This window comes from Alligator mississippiensis, chromosome 4, assembly GCF_030867095.1.
Source record: "Alligator mississippiensis isolate rAllMis1 chromosome 4, rAllMis1, whole genome shotgun sequence".
In the NCBI taxonomy this organism is placed as follows: Eukaryota; Metazoa; Chordata; order Crocodylia; family Alligatoridae; genus Alligator; species Alligator mississippiensis.
The window spans coordinates 48,915,408-48,938,817 of record NC_081827.1 but is presented as its reverse complement, the minus strand read 5'-3'; the positions used below and the strand labels follow the sequence as shown (position 1 = coordinate 48,938,817).

The window sequence follows — 23,410 nt, the reverse complement described above, 5'->3', positions numbered from 1 at the left end:
TTCATTAGAAAATGCCAACTCATTGGAACACGCTGATTTTGACAAACATGTAACAAAGCACAGGCAGATTTTCTGAAAGCTGTATGGTTTTCAGACAGCTCACCTGGCCAACTGGTGGGGACATCCAGGGCTGTCAAGGTCTCTGGCTCTGGGCCTCACTATACGGATGTCAATCAGAGACAAAGGGTCCCTCCTACATTGCTGGGAGCCTGGAAATCTTGATTCTTGCTTGGGCTAAGCTCCTAACTCTGTAGGAGGAAACTCTAGAGCTCCACTGTGGAATCTGGAAGCCTTAGGAAACCTGTCACACAGCCCAGAAACCCTCCTTCCTAAGGCTTCCTAGGCCTCCTAGCTCAGCTCTGGTATCTTGTGGTTCTCCATCTGTCCACTACATTTGACCAGGCAATGAATGGTTCTGGGGAAGTCAGGGCTAACCCATACACGAAAGGGCTTAGACTCCAAAGTTTGGTTTGGGGATTTTTTTAAAGAAAACAATTAAATTGTTTCTAAATGCTTTTATATACAGATTTTTCTATTTAAAGGAGATTTTTTTTAAATTTTTATTTTTCATATAGGTTCTGAAAAAGTTTGAAGTAGGGGCTTTAATAAGTGGTGTATCCCAGGTGTTGAAAGAAATACTAACCCTGGCAGACCTCTTTTGAGAAACAGCTCTGTGTGTTGTCATTGGCATGTTTTCTGCTACAATAAACACATTGGCCTACATTTTCAAAACAGATTTGTGTGCCCAACTTGAGTGCTGAGTACCTGTCCTGTGAAAATAATGCTACTTTAAGGTTTTCATGTTGGACACCTAATATTTTAGGCATCCAGAATCATTAGTCATATTAGAAAATGTAGACTCTGTTCTCCTTGATCTTGCCATTTCTACAGTGGGTAGAGCCACCTTGGTACTGCTACAAACCTTACCCCAGGAATGCCTTTGATCATGATCACACACACTGATTTTTAACTAAATAATTTTATGGAGGAGCTCTATGTATTGTTCTTTTTTTTGTAAGGAAGCTAGATTCTTTAGGCTTTTCAATACTTTCTCATATCATACCTTTTAGTATAAACATTTTAATTAAAAAGCTATTGTAATTAAACCCCCTTTCTGTAGTGCAGTTTCCCTTTCTTTATCCATTTGATAAGAGAGACATCACATCTTAAAATTCTCTATGGTCCCAGCACAGCTGAAAAACACAATGTTAACCATCTGCTAGCATATTTTAGTCTTTGGGATAATTCAATAATTATCTTCAAGTGCAGTCAATGATGTTACATGTTTGATGAAACACTTATAAATGACAGTGCTTTAGGGAAAAAGATCATTCAATGCAAGGTGTAGAAATGCAAGCAAGTATTGTGTGCGTTATGACCACCGAAATAATTGCATTCTGCCTTTCTATTGCAGTATCTGCTAGAAATGAAAAGCTTAATCCTTCCCCCTGAACACATTCTGAAGAGAGGGGACAGTGAAGCAATAGCATATGCTTTCTTTCACCTTCAGCACTGGAAGAGGGTAGAGGGGGCTTTGAATCTCTTACATTGTACGTGGGAAGGCAGTAAGTAATTCTCTTTCTTAGAAACATTTTACAGGAAGTAAAAGCTGTCAACATGCACCTTCACTGGATATCATAATGAAATACTGTTTGACTTATGCTATAGTATCTTTCATCCTTGAAATGTCCTTTACACTTCAGACAATTCAAGAACCACTCTTACTGCTCTAGAGTGTGTATTGTTTTGTGTGATAAATAAGCCAAGTGGTCTTTTTTTAGGCCATACAAAGAATAACAAATTTCATAGCAAAGTGTGAAGCACAAGACAGGAATCCTGATTCCTAGTGATCGTGCTACTTTGCCACTAAATTAACTATGATTCCTCATGGGGTGATGGTGAAAGGACCATGTTTATAGAAGTGAGTGGTGTTGCCATTCTGTTCTGGATATCCCCAACACAGCAGAGCACCCTGATGTCTGCTCATCCAGTGAGAGTTTTTGGAACATGAGGACATTAGGATCAGAACCCTAAGACTTAAAATTCAGCCCCAAGATTCAGCTGTTCTGGTAAACCTCTGAGAGTCTCTCTTACGGCATGGACAGGCATTCATTTGTAGTGCAACACAGTGTCTCGGCACTTTGTAGACTACAAAAATGTAGTGCTTTAAGGGCATACAGGCACCCAAGTGCCCTAGCTGGAGAGTTATAAAGACACCTCAAAGGCAGGCTTTCCAGCCAGATCATAAGTTGCTCCTTAGCTCCCTTCCTGTCTCCCTTCCAGGGGAGCCTGTCAGTGAGGCAGCTGAGCAAGGGCTGCCCCTTTGCTGCAGCTTCCTCTAGTTGCATCAAGCCCCTCCCACCCAATGGTGGCAACCACTGATTCGCAGCCTCCTCCATTGGTTGGGATGGTAACAATTGCCTGCAAAGGCCTCCACACAGTGCTGCCAAAGCTCCCAGAGCTTGGGTTCTTACAGGCAAAAACCCACATTTTAGCAGCTGCAGTGGCAGCATAGGGTAGAGCATCTTGTTGGGACTGCTAGAGCAAGGGCTCACTGGAGCTGGAGCTCTGCTGGCCACGTGGCAGTGACAAAGCTTCCCCTTCAAGTCCTTCCAATCATCAGTCTAGCAGAATCAGGCAGGAGCAGCTGCATAGCCAACAGAGCTTCAGATCTTCTGGTCACAGTGGCTGGGTTTGCAGCAGAGTCCCCAACAAAGCCCCCTGACAGCTGGCTACTGGACAGACTTGCTTGCTCTTCCACCCCTCCCCTAGGTGGATGGGAGCATGAATGGCACGTGCCCCCGGCGGCTGTGGGGACACGGCTGCGCTGGTGGCGGCGGGAGTGTGGCAGCAGGAGTGCGGTGGCGGTAAGCTGGGAGCTCCTGCAGACGCCACTGGCACTGTCATTGGCAGGGCAGGGGGTAGGGTGGCAAGCGCTGGCCAGGGGTCAGTGACCACCTGTACGTGCTGCCGGCAGCAACGGCCAGCGGCAGTCGTGGACCACCTGCAGATGCCACTGGCGGTGTCGACGGCAGGGTGGTGAGAGGCGACCACCCGCCTTTTTGCAGGGGGTGCACCACCGCACTCAGGGAGTGCACGCACACCCACGTACACCCCCTACACATTGCCCCTGGATGGGAGAGAGAGCACAAGGCTATGGGATCTTAGGGTGCCTGTAGACATGTGGGGATGCTGCTCCAACATGCTGTAATTACAGTGTGTTAGAGCAGACTCAATTAGTCAAGTCTACTATAGCATGCTAATTAGTGTGCTCCAGCAGCCTCCATGTCTTGTGTATTCTGCATTCCCACACTTCAAAATGGCAGCAGGGGCGCTTTAACTAAAGCGTGTCGAAGGAGTTTAGTTAATTTAGTTCTCCGCCATTTTGAAGCATGGGATGCTAAATACATGAGATGCTGCAGGCACTTTAATTAGAGTGGCTCTGGAAGCTACTCTAATTAAAGTGCCGCCCCGCCTTTCCAGCCCTGGAGCATATATAAAGAAAGGCACCCTTAGAGACTCCATCATGCTATGTGTAACTGTAGAGGTATTACACATAGTGCTGTGAAACCTAGATATTCCTCTTTGAAAGTATTGATATTTCAACTTTTTCAGCCTCCTTGTAGTGTAACAAACAGCTTGAATGTCTGCACAATTGCTTTGTGCAGCACTACAAGGGCATATTTACTACTACAGATGTAATGCCTGTCCATGGCCTTAGGGTGATTCATCTGAAGTTTTTTCCCCTCAATGTCAGTTTGAAATTTTTTGAGATGCAAACTGAACATACACATTTCTTTCATTCAGTTAATGGGCAAAAGCAAAGCCTTGTGCTTCAAGCACAGAAATGGCGACTGAGGGAGCCCTGGGTCTAATTGCTATGTGACATTGAGCATAATTGCTTAATCTCTTTGCCTCTTGTTTTCTGTCCTGTAAAATGGAAATGTTTTTCCTCTTTCATAGGAGTATTGTAGAGTTTACTTCTACACTCTTTCAGTACATTGGATTGGAGACACTATGTGTATGTGTATATATGTATAATGCAAACCAAGATCGAATCTCATAGTCTGTAAAATGTATTGTTCGCAATCTGATGAGGATACTGTGTATTTTGTGTACGGTTTTCTCCCTGAATGTTGGAATATTTTGTTTTCAGTAAATGAGTTGAACTTTGTAAAGCGTACACATTTAGAAAAGAATTCCAAGGGAGTAATAAACAGTGTTAGAACCAGCTTGGGTAAGGCTGACCATTCTCACTTTTCTTTTTCTAATTACCTTTCACTTCCCTTTCTCAGAAACTTGATTTCTCTTGCCCCTCTTCCTGGCCTTTGTTCCATTGCTTCCATTCTGTTTTCCTCCCTCTATTTGTTTATCGTCATTCAAACCTCACCTTTCCTACCAAGCCTGTTATAACAACAGTCCACTGAAGTTGCACATGTTACATAAACATTATGATAATGAATTATCATCCATCCACCACTGCATTGTATAGCCTAAACATTGGCTAATCTTGAGAAGGGCATGCATGTACTTCAGGTATGCAGAGCTCTGGGCAAGCCAAAAGCTGTTGGCAATGCTTAACAAATTATTCAGTTTTCTTGGTGTTTTTGGTTTGCTTCATTGTATTTGTTTCTCATGTTACACACACCTTCTTTAGGATACTACCTATTCTGTCTTCACCCAGCCTCTCTTCCCTGCATTGTTTTCTTTTGTCCTTTCATGTTCCTACCCAGTGGCTCACTTGTTGGGTTCTTCATCTCCTATTAATTATTGTTTCTTCTTCTCCACTAACTATTTCATAGTGGATACTAGGGCTGTGCGAAATTATGGTTGCTCATTTGATTCGGCAGAGATTCAGCCCAATTCAGTGGCCAAATCTCCAAATCCAAATAGAATCAGAAGACCCTTTAATTTCTCTGGATTGAATTGGAACCCTCCAAATCAATTCAGAGAGATTCGATGAGTCAGACATAGACACAGCTTTACATGTTTTTTCTACGTACTTCAAGGTACCAGGCAGCTTGTGAACATTGAGATGTGTTCATCTCCAGGCGATGGAATGTCTTACAGGTGTGCAGGGGGAGTCCCCAGTGTGCACCCGGAAGTGAACCAGAAGCACTTCCGATCCACTTCCAGGGAGCGCGTGGGTGACTCCACCCCCCCGGCTCGGCAACTGGTGTCTCCTGTGTCTGGAGGGGCACCCAGGGCCCCCCTGCAGCCAGTTGCTGAGCCAGGGAGGTGTGGGGGGGAGGGCCCGCACGCTTGGTGGTGGAACCAGAAGTGGACTAGAAATACTTTGCGCCTGGTACCTCGAGGTGCATAGAAAAAACATTTAAAGCTATGTCTATGGCTGAATCACTGATTCTCTGAATCAGCATTGAATCTTCAGATTTGGATTCGGCCGAATTAAATCGGGACAGTGATCTGAATCAATTAATCAAATCAGTGTTCCCGATACGGGCCGAATCTGAATCCGAATCGAATGTGGCCTGTTTCGCACACCCCTAGTGGATACTTTCAAAAGTACATTAGCAGAAGGCTCTGGAGTTCCCTATGTATAGCAGTGGTTTGCAGAAATTGTTAATTGTATCTTTCTTTGCAGTAATGGGCCATCTTATTCATTTGACCATTCATTTGATCATTTCACCAGTCCTTACCTCCACACCTACATGGAAATGCATTTTATTCTACACACCATCCAGTAAATAAAATGGGCATTCACTTTCAGTTTCCTCTTAAAGAAACAGCTGTAGTCCATTGCATAGTTATTTTAGACTGAGAGTTGTCAACAATGGACCAAATCTGGAGAGCTTCATTTAATTTTTTGTTCCTCCCTCAACAGGATGATTGCCAGCTATTTTAATTGAGGTTTGCCTAAGTAAAAACTTAGAAGACACATTCACATTGTTAAACTGATATAAGAAAGCAATGGACAGACAAATGCAAACTCTTAAACCCTTAAATTCTTAACTTCACCCAATCTAGTGTAGAATCATCCATGAAAGAATCATAGGGCATTTATACACATACATTTTTGTGCTGTGTCACGACGGAGATCTGATGCATTGGAGCAGATTCGATTAATCAAGTCTGCTCACACATGAGCTTACGCACACTTCAGTGCATTGCGTGCACTTGTATAAGCAGCAAAATGCAGCTGCCGTTTTCTCAATGCTGATGCATGTTTTGCCATTTATACAAATACATGCACTATAAGCATGTGTATAAATACCCATAGATAATAAAACTATCAATGTAGGCTTCACCAATTTAACATCTATCCTCATTGGCCATGGGGTAGCTATTTGCTGAAGGCAAATGGGCTGTTTGCCGCTCCTCACCCTCCACACACACCCCTCATGGCAAGGTACAGTAATAGCTGCCCTACTCTATGGCTAGCATAGCTGCACATCCAGTGTAATTTAAGCCTTAAACACGTTCATCTGTGGTCCTACCTCAAAGTACTTCAAACATGGAGGACAGACCAGAAAATGAACAGTAGAGGCATGGCAATGGCTTGGCATCTCTTGGGGAAAAGCTTTTCTTCTGAAGCAGGGATAAATCAGATATTTAGCTCATAAACCTGAGTATGCATCTGGCATTCAATGTAATTAGGTTTCTCATTTGTTAATGTGAGAGAAGACAGTTTGCCTCAATACACATGTGGTTCAGTGGTTAATTCATTGGCAGGCTTATCTAGAACTGAGGAGAGAAAACATGCTACTAGTCCAGGGGTAGCCAACAGGAGAGCACATAGTATATGTTCAGATCAGTGAGGAGGGGGCATTGGCACAACCTGTGTGGCATGCCAAGGTTTCATTTAGGTCTCTTCCTCACAGCAGGTGTATGAGATTTACTGCAGTTTCAGGCCCACTCTGATCTGCATAGGGAAAAAAGAGGGACAAGATTTATAAAAGGCTGCTTAGGAGAGTGCCACAGAATATTCTGTGTTCTCTGCTTCCATCAGCAGCTGTTCAGGTTCCTACAGCCCCACTTGCCTACTTCCCATTATTGCTCACAAAGAAATCCTACACTGGAGAATAAGAAGCCAGAAAGTTAAGATTTAGTCTGCTGTGAGCACTAACACATCCTTTACTATGGCATTACTATCAGAACCTGGGATTAAACAAAAGTATAATCAATACATTAGTAAATCAATTAGCTAATTAGTAGAGCACCTTGAAAATGAAAAGCACAATATATCCTGCTACACCAGTGATTCCCAATGGGTGTGCCATGGCACACTAGTTTGCCAACAGAGCAACAGAAATGTGCCACAAGATTCCCCACTGTGAGGAGGTAAATGCTCTCTGCCCTCCTCTGCCACCCTGGCCTGCCCCAGCTACTCCAGCAGTGCCTGAGGCTGCTCCTCTGGGAACTGCCACCACTGCTGCTGCCTTTCCTCACCCTTTCTTCCCAAGCAGCCCCTGTGCCAGCTCCCCACACACTCCTAGCAGCATGCTCGAGGGTGCAGCTGTGCGTCCAGGATGCACAGGTGAGCTATGTTCTGCATCTCAGCTCATCCCCTCAACTCCTCGCCCGCTTCCAGGGCCAGCAAGAGGGACCACAGCTGTGGTCACCAGCATGTGACACCTTCAGGAGCAGCCTCAGCGGCTGGGGCACCATGAAGTACAGACCAAAGTATGGGAAGGTGCAGACAGTGGAAGGAGCAGGGCACAGCAGGGTGAGGTCCTGCCCCCACACCCTGAATTGGCACTAGCTAGATCAGATTCTCAACTTCCTTAGCCTCAAAGCCCCCCTACATATCTTTTCTGAATTTGTAGGATACTGCAAAATTCAGAAAAGATATGGCAGGGGGCCTTGAGGCTAAAAAGGTTGAAAACCACTGGTTTAGAGACTAATCATTTGGTTAAAGAAAGATGTACCTTATTTGGTGTCATTTTTAACAGTACATCTCAGCCCTATATTATGTCCTTTGGCAGGAAAGTGGAATATGTTGCATGTTTTGGAAAAAAAAATACACATGCGCACGCACGCACACATTTACAGCTTTTCAGGTGTAAGAATGAATTATTCTGCCAGTTTTAATCCAGAAAAAAAGTGGCCCAGATATCAAAAGTTTGGAGAATACTGTGCTACATATTTTCATATTTTTTAATCCAAAAAAATCTTGAAATAATACTCTTTATCAGTTAAAGTGATGTCTATTTAAACAGTGCAGTTGTAGCTTGCATTTGGATTCATTGCTTCGTAAAGGAGATAATGTTACATCACTAAGATAAACTGTATTACATGCTTTCCTAAAAGCTGGGGGTTGCTTAGAAAGATTTTCTAGTTTCTTTCAGAGTTGGTCTTTGCAGGTAGCAATGTTTTGTTGGAAAATTATCTATTATATTTTCCCTCAGTGCTGAGTTAGTGTTTCCTCACTTACAGCACAATAGCAGTATATAGCCCATAATGGCTTATACTGGTGTCCTTTTATACAAGTACAGTAGAACCCCAGTAGTTCATGGAAATAGGTTCTGTAGCCCTTGCAAAGATGAGAGTTTGTGAACTGCAGGGATGATGAAGCCACAGTAAGCAGCTGTGTGACTCATCTTTTCCTCTGCAACTCACTGGGTGCATCTACAGCATTAGCCTATCTTAATGCACAGTAAAGCATCACAAAAAACCCATGTGCTTTCACTAATGCGTATTAAAATAGGCTTATGTGCTTTTTTCTAGTACCACAGCTTATTTTTACATGTGCTGCGGCATGTAGCACCCAGGGTTTTTAATTAGCAAGCCACACTAATTAAAAGTGCCTGCGTGTCACATGCATCAGCGTCCCTGTGCTGATAAAATAGCGGTGGGATGCTTTGAACTAAAGCTCATAAACATGTTTTATTTCAAAGTGCCCCAACACCATTTTTTCACCACAGAAACACAGTGGGACACTGATACACATAACACAGAAGGCTGCCAAAGTGCATCAATTTCCATGCTCCAGTGGACACGATTAATCGAGTCTGCTCCGATGCATTGGATTTCCATTGTGTTGGAGTAATGTCTGCACATACGTATAGGAGCCCTCACAGTGGAGGTACTAAATTTAATGTGCATTAGCAGAAGCGTATTAAGGACCATGTAAATGTGTCCACTGTGAATTAAGGTTAATTAAGGTGTAGATGCACCCACTGTGAATTAAGAAATCGAGGTTGCAAACAGCCCAAATATGAATGAAGTAAATTCTACTGTGTAATGTTACATCTGTCCATACCCAGACTTCATTTCTGAAAAGCTGCAATGCAGACTATTCTGTGTAACAAGGTTCTCTACCAAGGAAAATTGGTAAACCTTTGACATCAGCAAACTACAAGAGAAAAGGATCTCTCGTGCTGCAAAATTCTGAGTAATTTACATCTTCTGGGACAAGACATGGTGCCCCTTAAGTGACAGAATTGTGGCCCAGTTTGATTGCATTCCTTGCTCTGGGATTGTATACATAACGTTTTTATGTCCAACTAATATTCAGACATTAGAATAAATACCATATGTGGCTGAAGCTTATTACACTGGAATACAAGCATTATACACTGAGAATATTCTGCTTTCCTTATTATTATTTTAAACATGACAACTGATAAATAATGCATGGTGACAGCATTCTGAGGGTTGGGTAATTTCAAAATGTAGGATTATAACCGCAATTATTTTAAATGAAATATTTACATATGAAAATAGGGTGGTATGTAGCAGTCATTCATTTTTAATACATTTCCTCATTGCCCTGCATGGGATGCATAATAAAGCATTGTTCTCAGTGGTGGCAGATGACACAAGGAGCAACGGTCTCAAGTTGCAGCAAGGGAAGTTTAGGTTAGATATTAGGAAGAATTTTCTCACTAGGAGGATAGTAAAACACTGGAACAGGTTACCCAGGTTATCCTTGGAGGTTTTTAAGACCTAGCTAGACAAAGCCTTGGCTGGGATGATCTAGTTGGAGATGGTCCTGCTTTGAGCAGGGGGTTGAACTAGATGACCTCCTGAGGTCCCTTCCAACCCTAATTTTCTATGACTCTATATGTGTGTTTGTGTTCTTCTCAATCTTATATTTACAATATACAGTATTTATAGGACATCTGTTGAGGAAAAAATTGCTTCAGTGAATGATGTTCATAGAAACAGTGAGAATAACATGTGGATGACAGTTTAACAGTGAGAATAACATACAGGATAATAAGAAAAGATGCATTGATTGCAAAGCTGTAATTCAGTCAACTGTACTGATGTTTCCATAAACCACAAGAGCATAACTCAGGTGGTTTATGAGATCATCAGAATATAATCCATTTCCCTCCCTCTCTATTATTATTTTCAATTTAAATATTTAATATATTTTATGGAATACAGAAGATAAAGTGTTAGTTGATCTATGGCCTAAAGGTTCATATTTAAAACTTGACTTGATCTGCTCTACTTAAAAAAAATGCATGTCAAGAGTGGTTTTAATAATTTATTATTCATCTTAGATTGTCAAATGCAAAGTGAATGTATGTTACCTTGTCATGATGCTCTCTGCTGACTGGTACACTGTTTCTTGCATGGTTTCTTACTTGTGTACATTGGGTAGTTCACTGGGACCTGTTGTTGTGTTCTCTTCGCGTGCAGAACTTCACAGAAATCAACAGAAGTTTTGAGTGCTAAAAATGTGAGTGCACCAAAGGGCACTTTTACATGTGCTCCAGGGGTGGGGGGCATGGCACTTTAATTAGTGGTTCTGAGAGCAGCTTTAATTAAAGCACTGCAGTGTCTCATTTATCAGCATCCCCACGCTTCAAAATGGCGGCAGGGGTGCTTGAACTAAAGCTCATTCAACAAGCTTTAGTTCAAGTGCCTCCGCTGCCATTTTGAAGCACAGGGATGCTGATCCATGAGACGTGGGAGGCTTCTGGAGCATGGTAATTGCCACACTCCAGCAGACTCGATTCATCAAGCCTGCTCTTATGTAATTACAGCATGTTGAAGCAGCCTCTGCACTCATGTACAGGCACCCAAAGGGATAAACTACTAACTGCTTTTATCATAGCATAAGCCTATTATCCCCCAGCTATTGTTATTTTCCCCTGAGTCTCAAACTCTTGGAAACTCTAAAACTAGTAAATCAAACTTCAAATGTGATATTTATGTTTATGTATGTGAGGGCCTAACCCTTCAAACACTTATCTATGTGCTTGACTTTATCTATGGAAAGTGGTTCTGCTGACTTCACTGAGAATACTCCTGTGAGGATATTAAGCTGTTTAGGCATAAGTATTATAAGTATTTTCTCTTTTAAATGTAGGCACTCAAATATAATCATTTTGGATTTAGTGCTGGCTTGTATTTGTTTTACAAAAATTTTAATACATATTAAATGTTTGTTGAACATTTCAAGCAAATGTCATGTTCACAATAATCTGTTCAATGCATTATTTCTCCTTTTCAGCTTTCAGAATGATTCCCTATCCTTTAGAAAAGGGACACCTTTTTTACCCTTACCCCATCTGTACAGAAACAGCTGACAGAGAACTACTTCCATGTAAGTTCACTCTAAGTTGTCTTTGATGTTGGTAGGTCATTTATTCCAGTTCTGCATTTCTGAACACCGGTTGCCTGGGTTCACTGCGTTAGAATAATCACTTGCAATTTTCCCTCTAAGGTGTAGCGGTCCATGATCGTGCCACTTCGGCCCGTGCGCTCTGCCTGCTCCCTGCCTCACTACAGGCTTTGAAAGTGGTGCAGCACCATGTGCATACCACCGCTTGGTGGGCCAGGCAGCGAGGCACATGGCGTCGCTTTCAAAGGCTGCAGCAAGGCTCGGAGGCAGGGAGCAGGCAAAGCGCATATCCCGCCTGCCCTTGCTCCATGCGGAGATCAGGGACCGGGCCACATGCCCTCACTTGGGTGCCTGGGAACCGGAATGGGCAGGGAATTTGCTCCCCCTCACCCACGGTGCGCTCAGCAGTGGAAGCCGCAGCCACCCGCCCACACCCCTAGAAGAACCACCGGGCTTCAATTGCCCTAGCCCGGCCAGGGCCCCATTCACAGTGAACCCAGTCATGGGATATTCCCCACAGTGCAGGAGGGAGCACCCTGCCCCTACTGCATTCCCTCCTACACTGTGGGGGTCTCGATCTGCCCCCCGCAGATACCCTGGGAGTGCATGGGTATCTCAGTGTGCCTGCCCCTTGTCCCTCCTGCAGCAGCCTTTGGCCAGGTCGGGGTGGGTGTGTGGCATTAAAAAGTTACTGCACAGCATGATTTTTTCATGTGCGCAGCTGCACACACGTGCAGCTTAGAGGGAACCTTGATCACTTGACAGTGAGTCTCAAGAATTCAATTGATTGTCAAAAAGGTAATTCATAGCCATAGCTTATAAAGATTTAGGTATCTTTATTGATGTCAAAAAGAGAAAATCAGATTACTGTAGACATAATTCTTTTAAATTGTGTTGTTTTCCTCTCACCAAAACATTTGAAGATAAATTTGACCTTGTATCTAGGATAACATGTCATCAAACCAAAATACTGTCACCCAGCCCTGTTGTCCTAATGCAGGGAAGTCTGTTTAAATTCAAGGCAGTTTCACCCTTCCAAAGACCACAGGATTGAGTATGCTGGAAGATTAACACAGTAGGCTAGCCAATTTATTCTGTGATTTTTGTTGTTGTACGCCAATCCTAGTAGCAAGGAGAGGGGGGTTTGTCCTTATAGTGATGTGTGTCATTTATCACTTATACTTACCACGAATTTGCAGCGCCCAATAGTACAAGATACAGATACAACACACTCTTTCCTGCTCCTGCAGAGTTGTACAATCGAAGCCAATTAGACATACTTGCAGTGCAGCAAGTTAAGCACACAAATCAGTCTTTGCCAAAGAAGAGGCTGAACTACTGAGCCTGCATCCAGTCACCCTCCATTCCCATATGAAGACAGCGGGACTTGGTGTCACAGCATATACATGGATGTTTTCAGGATCAGGTTATAACAGACATGTAGGGAGACCCACAAAAATGAACACATTTTTAAAATAAAAATGACTAAGTCAGAACGTGTCTCTTGTATGGCTTGCTTGCATTTTTGGTCCTTATAACAACTCTGATTTTGGCTAAATTACATGTAATCATTCTTAATAAAACTATGTGAATGAACTGTAGGGAGAAATAGTATACCAAAGTCCTTTCATTGGGAGGCCCCTCTTTCACAGCACAGTCTCTCTGATATTACACAGAAATCCTTGGCAGCCAGCTCTGGCTCCCCACCCTGTTATAATCATCCTAATTATAACCCCATCTTCTAGAGCACTCAGAATGCTTTCTCTAAGGGATACTGTTCTGTGGAGGGTGGAGTAGCTGGGATATTTGGGAATGACAAAGTGCTATGGAATAGTCCAGCATTCTCTTTTCTAGATGCAAAACTAAATACTTTTGTCAAAAATTAGAAGCAAGGGACCCTTTAATAAAATACATAAAGGAAAATATTTTTCTTCAACAATTATGGGAAATGCGTTTTATTGCAAAATCTCTTGGGTTTGACTAGAGAAGAATTTAACATACTGTAAGAGACAGGGGTTCCCTGAAGGTGCTTTCCATGCCTGTCTACACCCTTTAATTGCTTATATTTTAAAGGCTCTTTGAAGGCTTTCTGGTGGAGTGGTGTCAGAACACTGGTATCTGTGTGAGGATGAAAAGGAGATGTAAAAGAATAACCTAGCTAAGTAAAAATATCAACCAAACCTAATTTTTGCCTCAGCTGGCTAATAAGCTACAACAATGGGTTTCATCATGTCAGTCAAAGGCAAGCAGAAGTTACTCTAAACCAGCAATATATTGTTGCGATGTCCATGTAGTTCTACTTCTCAGACTAATTTTCTGCCTCTGTTTGATTTAAAGTATTTCATTGTGCATTTTCTTGCAGAAAGGATAATCTTTATGGGTTTTCTTTTTAAGGAAACAATGTTTGAAGACCCCAAATTCTAACAGAATTTCCATTTTTATTTTTGAGACAAAGCTTTTTGTGGATGATATCTTTTATAGGACCAATTGCATGGCTGGGTAGACAAGCTTTTGAATGCAAGACGTTCTTCTTATTCACAGAGGCTTTACAGGCCCACCAAACAAGAGCAGTATTGTTCCCAAATCCCTGTTCCCTGGTTTGGATATCCATTTGGTGCTGAGTGAATGCATGATTGATGTAGTGCCACCTAATTGCCCTCTTCTGGTGACCAGGCAGGTGCAAAGCAAGCCATCTGTGGGACAAATTCTTGCTTATCTCAAACCACACCTTCCCAAAGGAATGGAAGAGGGAGAGTGGAAGATAAATGTGATGTGCATATAGATAGCTACAAAACATAAGAAGTACAATAAACCTAATGCAAAAGTAGGGATGGAGTGAAACAGTTGGACATGTGAGGACTGGCCAGAACTACCAAGTTGACCAAACGTTGTAGCCTGAACATGAGCCACCATAAAAGATAAAAGGGAGCGTCACTTCAGCTGAGCCCCATCTTCCTTTTCTAACACTTCCAGGTTTCCCCAGGGGATTTTTAGGTTAAAACCAAAGTTTCTCTTTAGTTTATATTGTTTGTTGCTGGGTATTTTTAATCACCATAAGAATCATTTGGGAATTTGTGGGATAGTTTTTTGTCCTGTCCCTAGATTCCTTTGAGCATGTTTCGTTATCTTAGATGAACTATTTTTGGTAGTATATATTAAATTATCTAAAAAAATTAAATGGATTATTACTATGAGGGTGAAGATGCTAAAGGAACATAAGAGGAACTGATAGTGGTGTGACAGAGTGTAAGGCAGGGAGCCTTCCACTTGGGAAGAGGCAAAGAAAGCCATATTAGAAAAAAGTGGTTATCAGGGGTAGAGAAACGTGAGGAAGAATCTCTACTGATTGTGAGGTTTGCAGTCTTCAGATTGGGGGCCAGTCCATGGAGCCATTAGATCCAGCCTGTGTACATGGGACTCCAAGACATTTGGCAGCTGGGGGCATCTTTCATGCCATGGTGGGGAGAAGTGGCAACAATGGGCGCTTTCCCCATGCTATGGTGGGGAGAAGCAGCAGTGGCAGGCACTTTCCCTGTACCAGAGCGGGGAGAAACAGTGGCAGTGGCTGGCTCCTAGTGTCTGCCCACCCAAGCTGGGTCATTCCAACTGCTAGTCTGAAGAGGTTGCCACCCACTGCTTTAGATGCTTCTTTTCCATGAATCAAACCTCAGGGCCATTTTTGTTAAGTCTCACACCTCGTTTGTTTCTTCTCTCTTCTGCAGCATTTCATGAAGTTTCAGTTTACCCCAAGAAAGAACTTCCTTTCTTTATACTCTTCACTGCTGGATTATGTTCCTTCACAGCCATGCTAGCTCTCCTGACACATCAGTTCCCAGAGCTTATGGGGGTCTTTGCAAAGGCTGTGAGTATTCGGCTTTCTTTTGGTAAATAAGAACACACAACAGAGCAAGGAAATGCACAGATAAAATAGAGCTGAGCTGGACACTGCTGGGTCTTAATAACATGAATATTCATTGGTGAGCAGCAAGGGAAAAAGATAATATCTAGGTATCAACAAAATATACTCTTGTCTTTCTTCTCTGCATTAGATGGCTCTAATGATCTAGATTTATTGTGGTTCTGCCAAAACAGGGGGAAAGAATTCATAATTAATCCAAGAAAGTAAAGTAATAATTGATTGCAGAGCCCCACTCTGTTCAGAAAAATAAATTATAGTTGTGAAGGGTTCCAATAACTCCATAGTACTTGTCAGTGTGAGAGAGGACCAACAGAAACTCTTAGTAGCAGAAAAAATATGGATTCCTGTTGACTAGACACTGACTAAATCAGTGTCTTTTTCAAATCAGTGTCCTTTTCACAAACTGCAACAAATGAGAGAGATTCTCTCAAAAACTTTTCAAGCTCCCTCCCTTTCTTAGATGCATCTATCAGGGGCTTTACTAATTTTTCTTTTCTGGCCAGTGAGGATTAACAAGAATTAATAAAGGGTAAAGTTTCCATACAAGGGAAAGCTAAAAAGGCAGGGGCTCTTCACCTTGGAAACAAAATGACTGAGATGAGGAAAATCATGTATGGTGGCAAAAATATGAATAGTGAGATATTTACTTTGTCTCATAACACAAGAACTAGGGGACACATGATGAAATAATGAAGCAGCACATTTTGAACAAACATAAATAATTATGCACTGTGAAATAATTATGCAGTGCGTAAAAAATATAATTTGTGTAAGTCCTTTCTATGTAGACTTACAGTATAACTGGTTTCTAAAAGGATTTAGATAAATGTATGGAGGATAGGAACAACAGGAAGATAGTATCTGTTCCCTTCAAACGTATGTGCAGCTCCAATTGATGTTAATAGAGTAGGAATGGCAGCATTCTGTATCTGAGAGCAGGACAGATCTTAAACAAATGCACCCAAACAGAATGCAGTTCATGTCATATTAGTAATCCTGTAAAAAAATACAAGCAGTGTCTGAAGTTTACATGGGAATGGTTGGTAGGTTAGGCACTGCTCCAAGTGACTTGAATAGCTGTATCACTACCCTAATAAGCAACTATAGGCAGCAGCTGGCTTTTAATTATGAATAAGCTGAGTGATAAAAGCCTGCGACTTTCATTCCATAGCTCATGAGAAGGTTTAGATTCTGATGTTTCATTTTGTCATCTGCTAAGAGTGGGTTGCTGTCTGAGTGAGATCTAAGAAGAGAAATGACAGGCGTCTCTTTGGCACGCAGCAGTACCGGGGCCCAGTGGAATAGACCTCCTGCTTGCCTCACAGAACTGCCTTTTCTCTTTGTGGGGATTAGTTTTAAAGATAGTTAAAAAGACAAATATGCTGAATAATATCATGGTCGTGTGCATGGAAAATTGATGTCTGATTGATGTGCTATGGTTTGACCAACTCCATGTGATGTGTTGTTAACAGTGCAAAGCTGCAGGTATAAACCATAGTTTTAATAGGTCAACAGAATTCTTTCATTTACATCTCAGTCCAGACAGTGCTGCATAATCTTACCCACAGAATTTGCCATACTACAGCAGAGCACTGGCCCTTCAAGTTCAGGAACCTGGTTTTAGCAGTGAAAATTGTCTGGCGACAATTCAGAGAAATGAAAATTCAACCCCTCCACCTGCATCTGACCAATTGTAATTATGTACTTATAGGAATACCTGAACATAGAATATGTTGGAGCAAGGGTCTCTGTAGGGAAATGGGAAAATGTCAGTTCTCAATTGTGATGGATTGAGAATAAAAAATGGCAACATATTTTAGCATTTCAGTTTAGTTGTGCAAGCTCATTTGTCTAGCCTGCATTTTGGCAGCTTTTTGAGATACAGACTGGAAATTTTCCTGAGGAGCTGGTAGGAGGTCAAGTAGTAAAGTTAAAGTGCCATGCTCATTGAAATGACTGCCTCGTTAGTGGCGCAAACAATACTTTGATTTGCACTAAGGCTTTCTAATGAGGGCACTCAAGATGAACGCAAGCTTTTTGATTGCAATACTTTGGCTAAAATAATAAGCGGGGTGCATAGATGGTTTTGTATTCTTTTAACCTCATTGTGTAGAATTAGGAGAAAGTATCTGTAAATCATGAAGAGTCATTAAAGAAGAAGTTACTTGCATAAGTCTGTGGCAAAGGAATATTTCTTAAGTATAAATGAATCTGGCATTGATAGAATGAGTGTTTGTTCAAAGTGACCCTCAGTTGAGTCCTTATCTGCAGTTGAGCCAACAACAGTAAAAAAGGCATGAAGCCTGAGAAAAATCAAATTTTCTTTATTTTTTCTATTATTTTGTGTATTTGGAAGCCCTCTGCATAAGGTCACTTACCAATTTCTATATAAGCAATTCCTATATAAATAAAGCTCCAGTCTTGCACTGGGAGACCTGTTCTCTGCATGGAGCTCCATTGGGTACAAGAGAAGGGGATATGTGAATCCAGTCACAGCCTTTGTTAGAGAGTGTGTCTCTATAAAGATTGGGCATGAGACATAAATGTCTTTAAACTGTTTTCCAGGGCTTGTTTTTCAATCAGGCCATGCCATAAGAAGGAATTTCCCGTAAAGCAGAATTCCTTTTAAGTCAGCAAGTTCAAAAGGGTCGACAGTTTTTCTTTTAAAAGAAAATAAAACATTTCTGCAAATCTCCCATGAATAATTATACCCTTGTTTTATTGCTAGTCTTGCTTCTCTCGCTATTGCCACATGAGATACTGTCAGAGTCAAGGGGAAAGGCCAAAAACATAAAGAAAACTTAAAGCACACAGAGTCAGTGCTCCTGGGTACCGCACTGTGGTATGAAAGCAAATTACACAGCTGCCAGTGATGCTTGAGAACATGAGCACAGACAACTTTGCAAGGGCCACACACTGTGCTCTGTTTCAACAGCTTAAATTCCGGCTACCGGACTTCCACTCAAAGTGGAATGCCATCAGATGATAGGAGCCTTTCATCTTTTACGTGTTTGTGGCTGGAAAGTGAGTTCTTTATTAGTTCAGGGGAGAGGAACCGATCAGAAACAGTAACCAAAAGGAAGAGGCTGCCTTGACACTTCAGTGGTTGGAGTTCCACTAGGGTTAAGGAGAAGTGCATTCCTTATGCCCCATGGGCTGTAGTGGAAAAGGAGCTGAGAATGAGAAAATATTACAGAATTAAAAGAAAGGAGACTTTTCAGAGCTTCACTCCAACTCCAGCGTATGCTGTGATCTAGTAGAAGTGACAAGCATCACTTATTTGGGACAACACAAAACCATGGGTGAAATCCTGACCTGACTGAAGCCCTGGGGGATTTCATCAGTGAATTCATTGTGGCCAGGATTTCAACCCATGTGTCTAAATAGCACATTTTAGCCTTCTCTCACTTCACAGAACTCTTTAAACTGAAGTAAAACCTCATCATATCTCTAGCTACAAACATTTTGCTGAGTTTCTGCTGCTGGCTACATGTTAAATTACTTCAGTTACAAAAGTATTGCAAATTTTTTAAAACCCTGTCATTTAAATAACACAAATTTCACTAACTTAAATATAAATTATATTTAATTTATACTAGTTACAGCATTTAATTTTGTCTTGTTGTGTGAGATGTTTCAGATGCAAATTAAAAGCATAAATCAAGCTTTAATTAGAAAAGTACATAATACACTGTAATGAGATTTTTGCATTTTGCAAGGTTGGTGTGAATGCATTCACTTCCTTCAGATGTTTTATGAAGGAGAAAGTAAAATCTGAACAGACAGAATCACAGTTTGAATATGAGCAGGGAACTCTGCAACAGAAACCTGGATATTTCATGTGATCAGCCCTAATCCATAAACACAACTTGATGATTGCAGCCGTACCTCATACAGCGTGCCAGCTTCCTTCAGGATGAGACCAGGGTTTTGCTTTTAGCTGTTTGTGACAGAACCTTGTCACAAGTGGTGTTATACTGATTTGTCTTTAATGTACAAGTTGTCCCTAGGGTAATTCCTTTTCTTTCAGAGGCGAACAGACAACAGGATGCCGACAAAGTCTTCCTGTTATTAATTAATACATGTAAAATATATGCAGTATATATGTTTATAGTTAAACTAATCATAAAGACCTATCTGGTAAACTCACAACCAAAACATCTAGGTTTTATACTTCCTGTACCACAGACTTTAAGTAAGTGTGTGACATGTATTTCACCAGCATTAAGAATGATTGTATTTTTGTAAGTCAAAAGCTTGTTTGGCATTTGAATTTGCTGTACACGGATTGCTGTATTGCTCATCAGAAGGATGGAATTACAACACAACAAAATCTATGAATCGCCAGATTCTCTTTAACATATGTGTACTGAGGACAGTTAATAGGTGCTGTGTTCATCACAGCAGTGTCTGAAAATAAAGCTGCTTGCAGATATTTGCTGTGCTGATCCCATAAAAGAACTATATTCTTTGGCAAAGCGATATCAACCAGCATATGTCTGAAAGCAACATTGTTCTTAACCTTAAAAGGGCTGACTTTGCATGTTTTAAAGTATTATATGTCTGAACAAGTACAGTATACCATAATATATTCTATTCCATACAGCTATAGGAGGCCCATCACATCTGTATGTAATATACACTGTTAATATAGAGCACAATTAAAATACATTGGCCAGCATTTCCAAGATTAACTAATAGTTTGAGGAGCGACAGTTTTTAGGTATCTAGATTGTGACCTTTTTCAATATTGAGCATCAAATCCCAAAAAGTCAAATTTTTGAAAGGTATTCTCACCTGCTTACAGGGTTTTTTCTGTGATAAAATGGAACTGGGATAGAAGTCTATGAAGGACTAATACTGTACATCAATATGTCTTTCAAAGTATTAGTTTGTTATCTGGATAAGGGCAGGTTAGAATAAATTCTCAGAAAAACAACGGGGAGATGCTTAGATGATATTCAAGTAATCCAAGTCCTATTCTGAACAGTTTTGTGCCCATAGTTCATTGGATCATAGGAAAATAGGGATGGAGGGGGCTGCACAAGGTCACGCCTGCTCAAAGCAGGAGCAACCCTGACTACACCATTCCAGGCAATTGTCTACCTAACCTGCTCCTGAAAACCTACACAGTTCCACCTTCATAGTCAGAAAGTTCCTTCTAATCTTCAGCCTAAATTTCCCCTGCTGATTCATTGCTCCTAGTCTTGTCCCCTACAGTCCCAGAAAAAAGCCCATCTCCATCCTCTTTGTAATCACTCTTCTGGTATTTAGTTAGCTATGTCTGCCTGGCTTTGCCCACATGAGAGAGACTGTTGACTTCAGTGAGTTTTAGGTAAAATCTGCAGTGGCTTATCTGAGCATGGGTCTGCAGGTGTGCCTTTGTATATTGAACAGATAGTGATACGTATGAAAAATGTAATTCTTGCTTGCATTATAACAGACTCCAGGAATACACATTTAAAACCCAAAGGTAGCATTTGGCAGAAAGGCTTTTTGCACCATGTGTTTAATTAGTATCATCATGTAGGACTTTATAGAAGTAGGATGAAGGTCTATTACAACTGAATTGCAGAAGTTTTATATGTATTACCTCCTTTTGTTTTGATTTACATGCACATCTGATTTCGTTGCAGTTTCTCAGCACTCTCTTTGCCCCTTTAAATTTTGTGATGGAGAAAGTAGAAAGTATTCTGCCCTCCAGCCTCTGGCACCAGCTGACGAGGATCTGAAGGAATACCCAACCCTGTTCGACTGCCACAGCATCTTCTGTGCCAACTTTTTTGTTGACCACAAGAAAGCATGATAAAAAAAGGGAAGCAGTTCTAAGACTTCAAAACTCTTCATGGATTGTCTGTTCTCATATAAAAAAAAACTGTTTTGTTGTACAAACAACATTGATGTTAGGTTCTATTATATTTTGCCTTCAGAAAAGAAAAAAAAATCTTAAAAATAAACTTTTGTGTATTGCAGCATTGTCGTCGTCTTTGCTACTTCTTCAAGCCCCTAATGATATCCCCTGTGCCTTGGAAGTCTGTGATGCATTTATTTCAGCCCAAACACAGCTTGACTTTCTGTTCAAATAATGAAGTAGCTCTAATGACTTGACTTTGTAAAAGCAGGACTATTATTTTCTTCTCCTACAGAGTTTAATTACTATGAAACTCAGCCCTGTGCATGCAGTCTAATCCACACAAGGCTTATGTATCCCGAAACCATGCTTAAGCTCTCATTATAGAGTTTGACTGGTGTGCTGCATTTGTGCACAAGGCTGGATTTTACCAATCATGGATTTTTCCTATGGCAGTTGTCTTTAGTCCGGTTTTCACACTTTATTTTTTTGTCCATGAAGTCAGGAATTTTAAAAGCTTTTTGTGTCACTAGGAGGCTTCAGGACATCCCACATAAAATGGTGGAAGATTACTGAGAAATTCATTACAAATACAATTTATTACAAATTCATTGTAATGGTCGATCATTCCACTGTGGAGAAACAGGCTTTTGAGGGAGTTTCTGTCCAAGTTTTTATTGTTATTAAACATAAGAATGTAAGAGCTGCTATTTACTGGGTCAAGTGGTAGGTCCGTCTTGCCCAGTATCTTGTCACACACAGGGGCAGAGAGTGGATGCTGAAAGGAAGAGTGAACAGGGTGTGACCAGGGTTATTTTCCACAGTTCTGCTCCCACTTTAAACTATCTCATTGATGGTTTAAGATACCTTGCAAGTATGAAAGGAGAGTCCTATGTCTTTTCTCTATGCTCTATTAAACATAGACATTGTAACAATATCTATGCCAGAAGCTATGAACAAATTAGTAAACTTAGTATTTTACCAATTCAATCAATATTAAAGGTGGAGTTTTGTCACCAGCCCTTGGGTTTTGAGAGCCTTAAATAAATTACTTCATTTTTAACTCTGTCCTTTTAAATGATAATAATGTAGCAGCAAGAGAGAGGATCCTTGTGCCATTTTGCATGGGGCAAGCCACACTGCAGCTCTCCTTTATTCTGGTCCAGAGAGGAGCAGCATTCTTCTCCAGCCAAAACAGTGTCAGAAGGCAGCTTATTAGCAAGGAATCCTGCAACTGTCCATAAATGCACAGGGAATTGTGCATTAGACAGGCCTTCAGCCTAGTGCCCAGTGGAGTGCTGGATCTTGACTTATCTACCAAGAAGAGGCAGAGACTTCTTGAACTCCGTTATCAAAATTGCATGACATCCACTCAAGAGTTGGCAGCATTTGCCCATTGTATGTGTGATATAAAACTCAGTGGGAATTCTCAAATGAACAGCATCGTGGAACTGCATGTCAGCTTTTGGAGAATGTCATGTTTATGTTCCTTTTATCATTTGAGATTCTCCAATTGTAATATTACATTAAGCAGAACATTCCCCCTCATAATGGCACCCAAAAACAGTCTATTTTTTACTGTTCCAGATAGATTTATACTCCAGGGATAGTATTCGCACAGTGACATGCTGGAATATTGAAAGGTGTTGCAGTCCATGTTTGTCTAATTACATTTAATTGCAAAATGGCTTGGGATTGCAGGGAAAAAGTCGGAATAGAGCTGCATAAAGCAATGTACTGTGCTGCATATGTGCTATTACTAGTGCTGTGGAATGTCTGAGAATGCAACCATTTATTTTTTCTAGAACACATTGATACTTGGATCTTACATCACTGTTACAGTGTATTGTGCACATGACTACAATACCCAAGTACATCTAGAAAAAAAAGTATTGTATTATTTCATAAAAAGGCAATTAAGAGGTCCAGAATAAAATTGGGGGGGGGGGGGAGGGGAGGGGTCTCCACCAGTTACAAATTGTTACCACTTACATATGTCATTGTAATGTTCTGAAAAGTCCTTGGGACAGTAAAGATCACTAAGCTGAGCTATGTGTGTGCAATGGAGGTACAACTATGGAGTGTAAGTGAACCATGGCAT

The 23,410-nt window shown here is 41.2% G+C and overlaps 1 protein-coding gene across 9 annotated transcripts in view; it reads left to right on the top strand.

Moving 5' to 3' along the window:
• The window catches only part of ST7 (suppression of tumorigenicity 7), a 216,341-nt gene extending 194,911 nt beyond the window's left edge, over positions 1-21,430 (top strand). For 6 of the 9 annotated variants that reach the window (XM_019492151.2, XM_019492169.2, XM_019492163.2 and 3 more), the window contains 4 exons: positions 1,415-1,565; positions 11,429-11,521; positions 15,262-15,401; positions 21,095-21,430. In XM_019492151.2, the coding sequence (XP_019347696.2) occupies positions 1,415-1,565; positions 11,429-11,521; positions 15,262-15,401; positions 21,095-21,190 (480 nt within the window). In that variant the 3' untranslated portion in view covers positions 21,191-21,430. The remainder of the gene's footprint in view (positions 1-1,414; positions 1,566-11,428; positions 11,522-15,261; positions 15,402-21,094) is intronic. The other 3 variants (XM_019492154.2, XM_014601074.3, XM_059725946.1) reach the window with 2 other exon arrangements.
• The last annotated feature ends 1,980 nt before the right edge of the window (positions 21,431-23,410 follow it).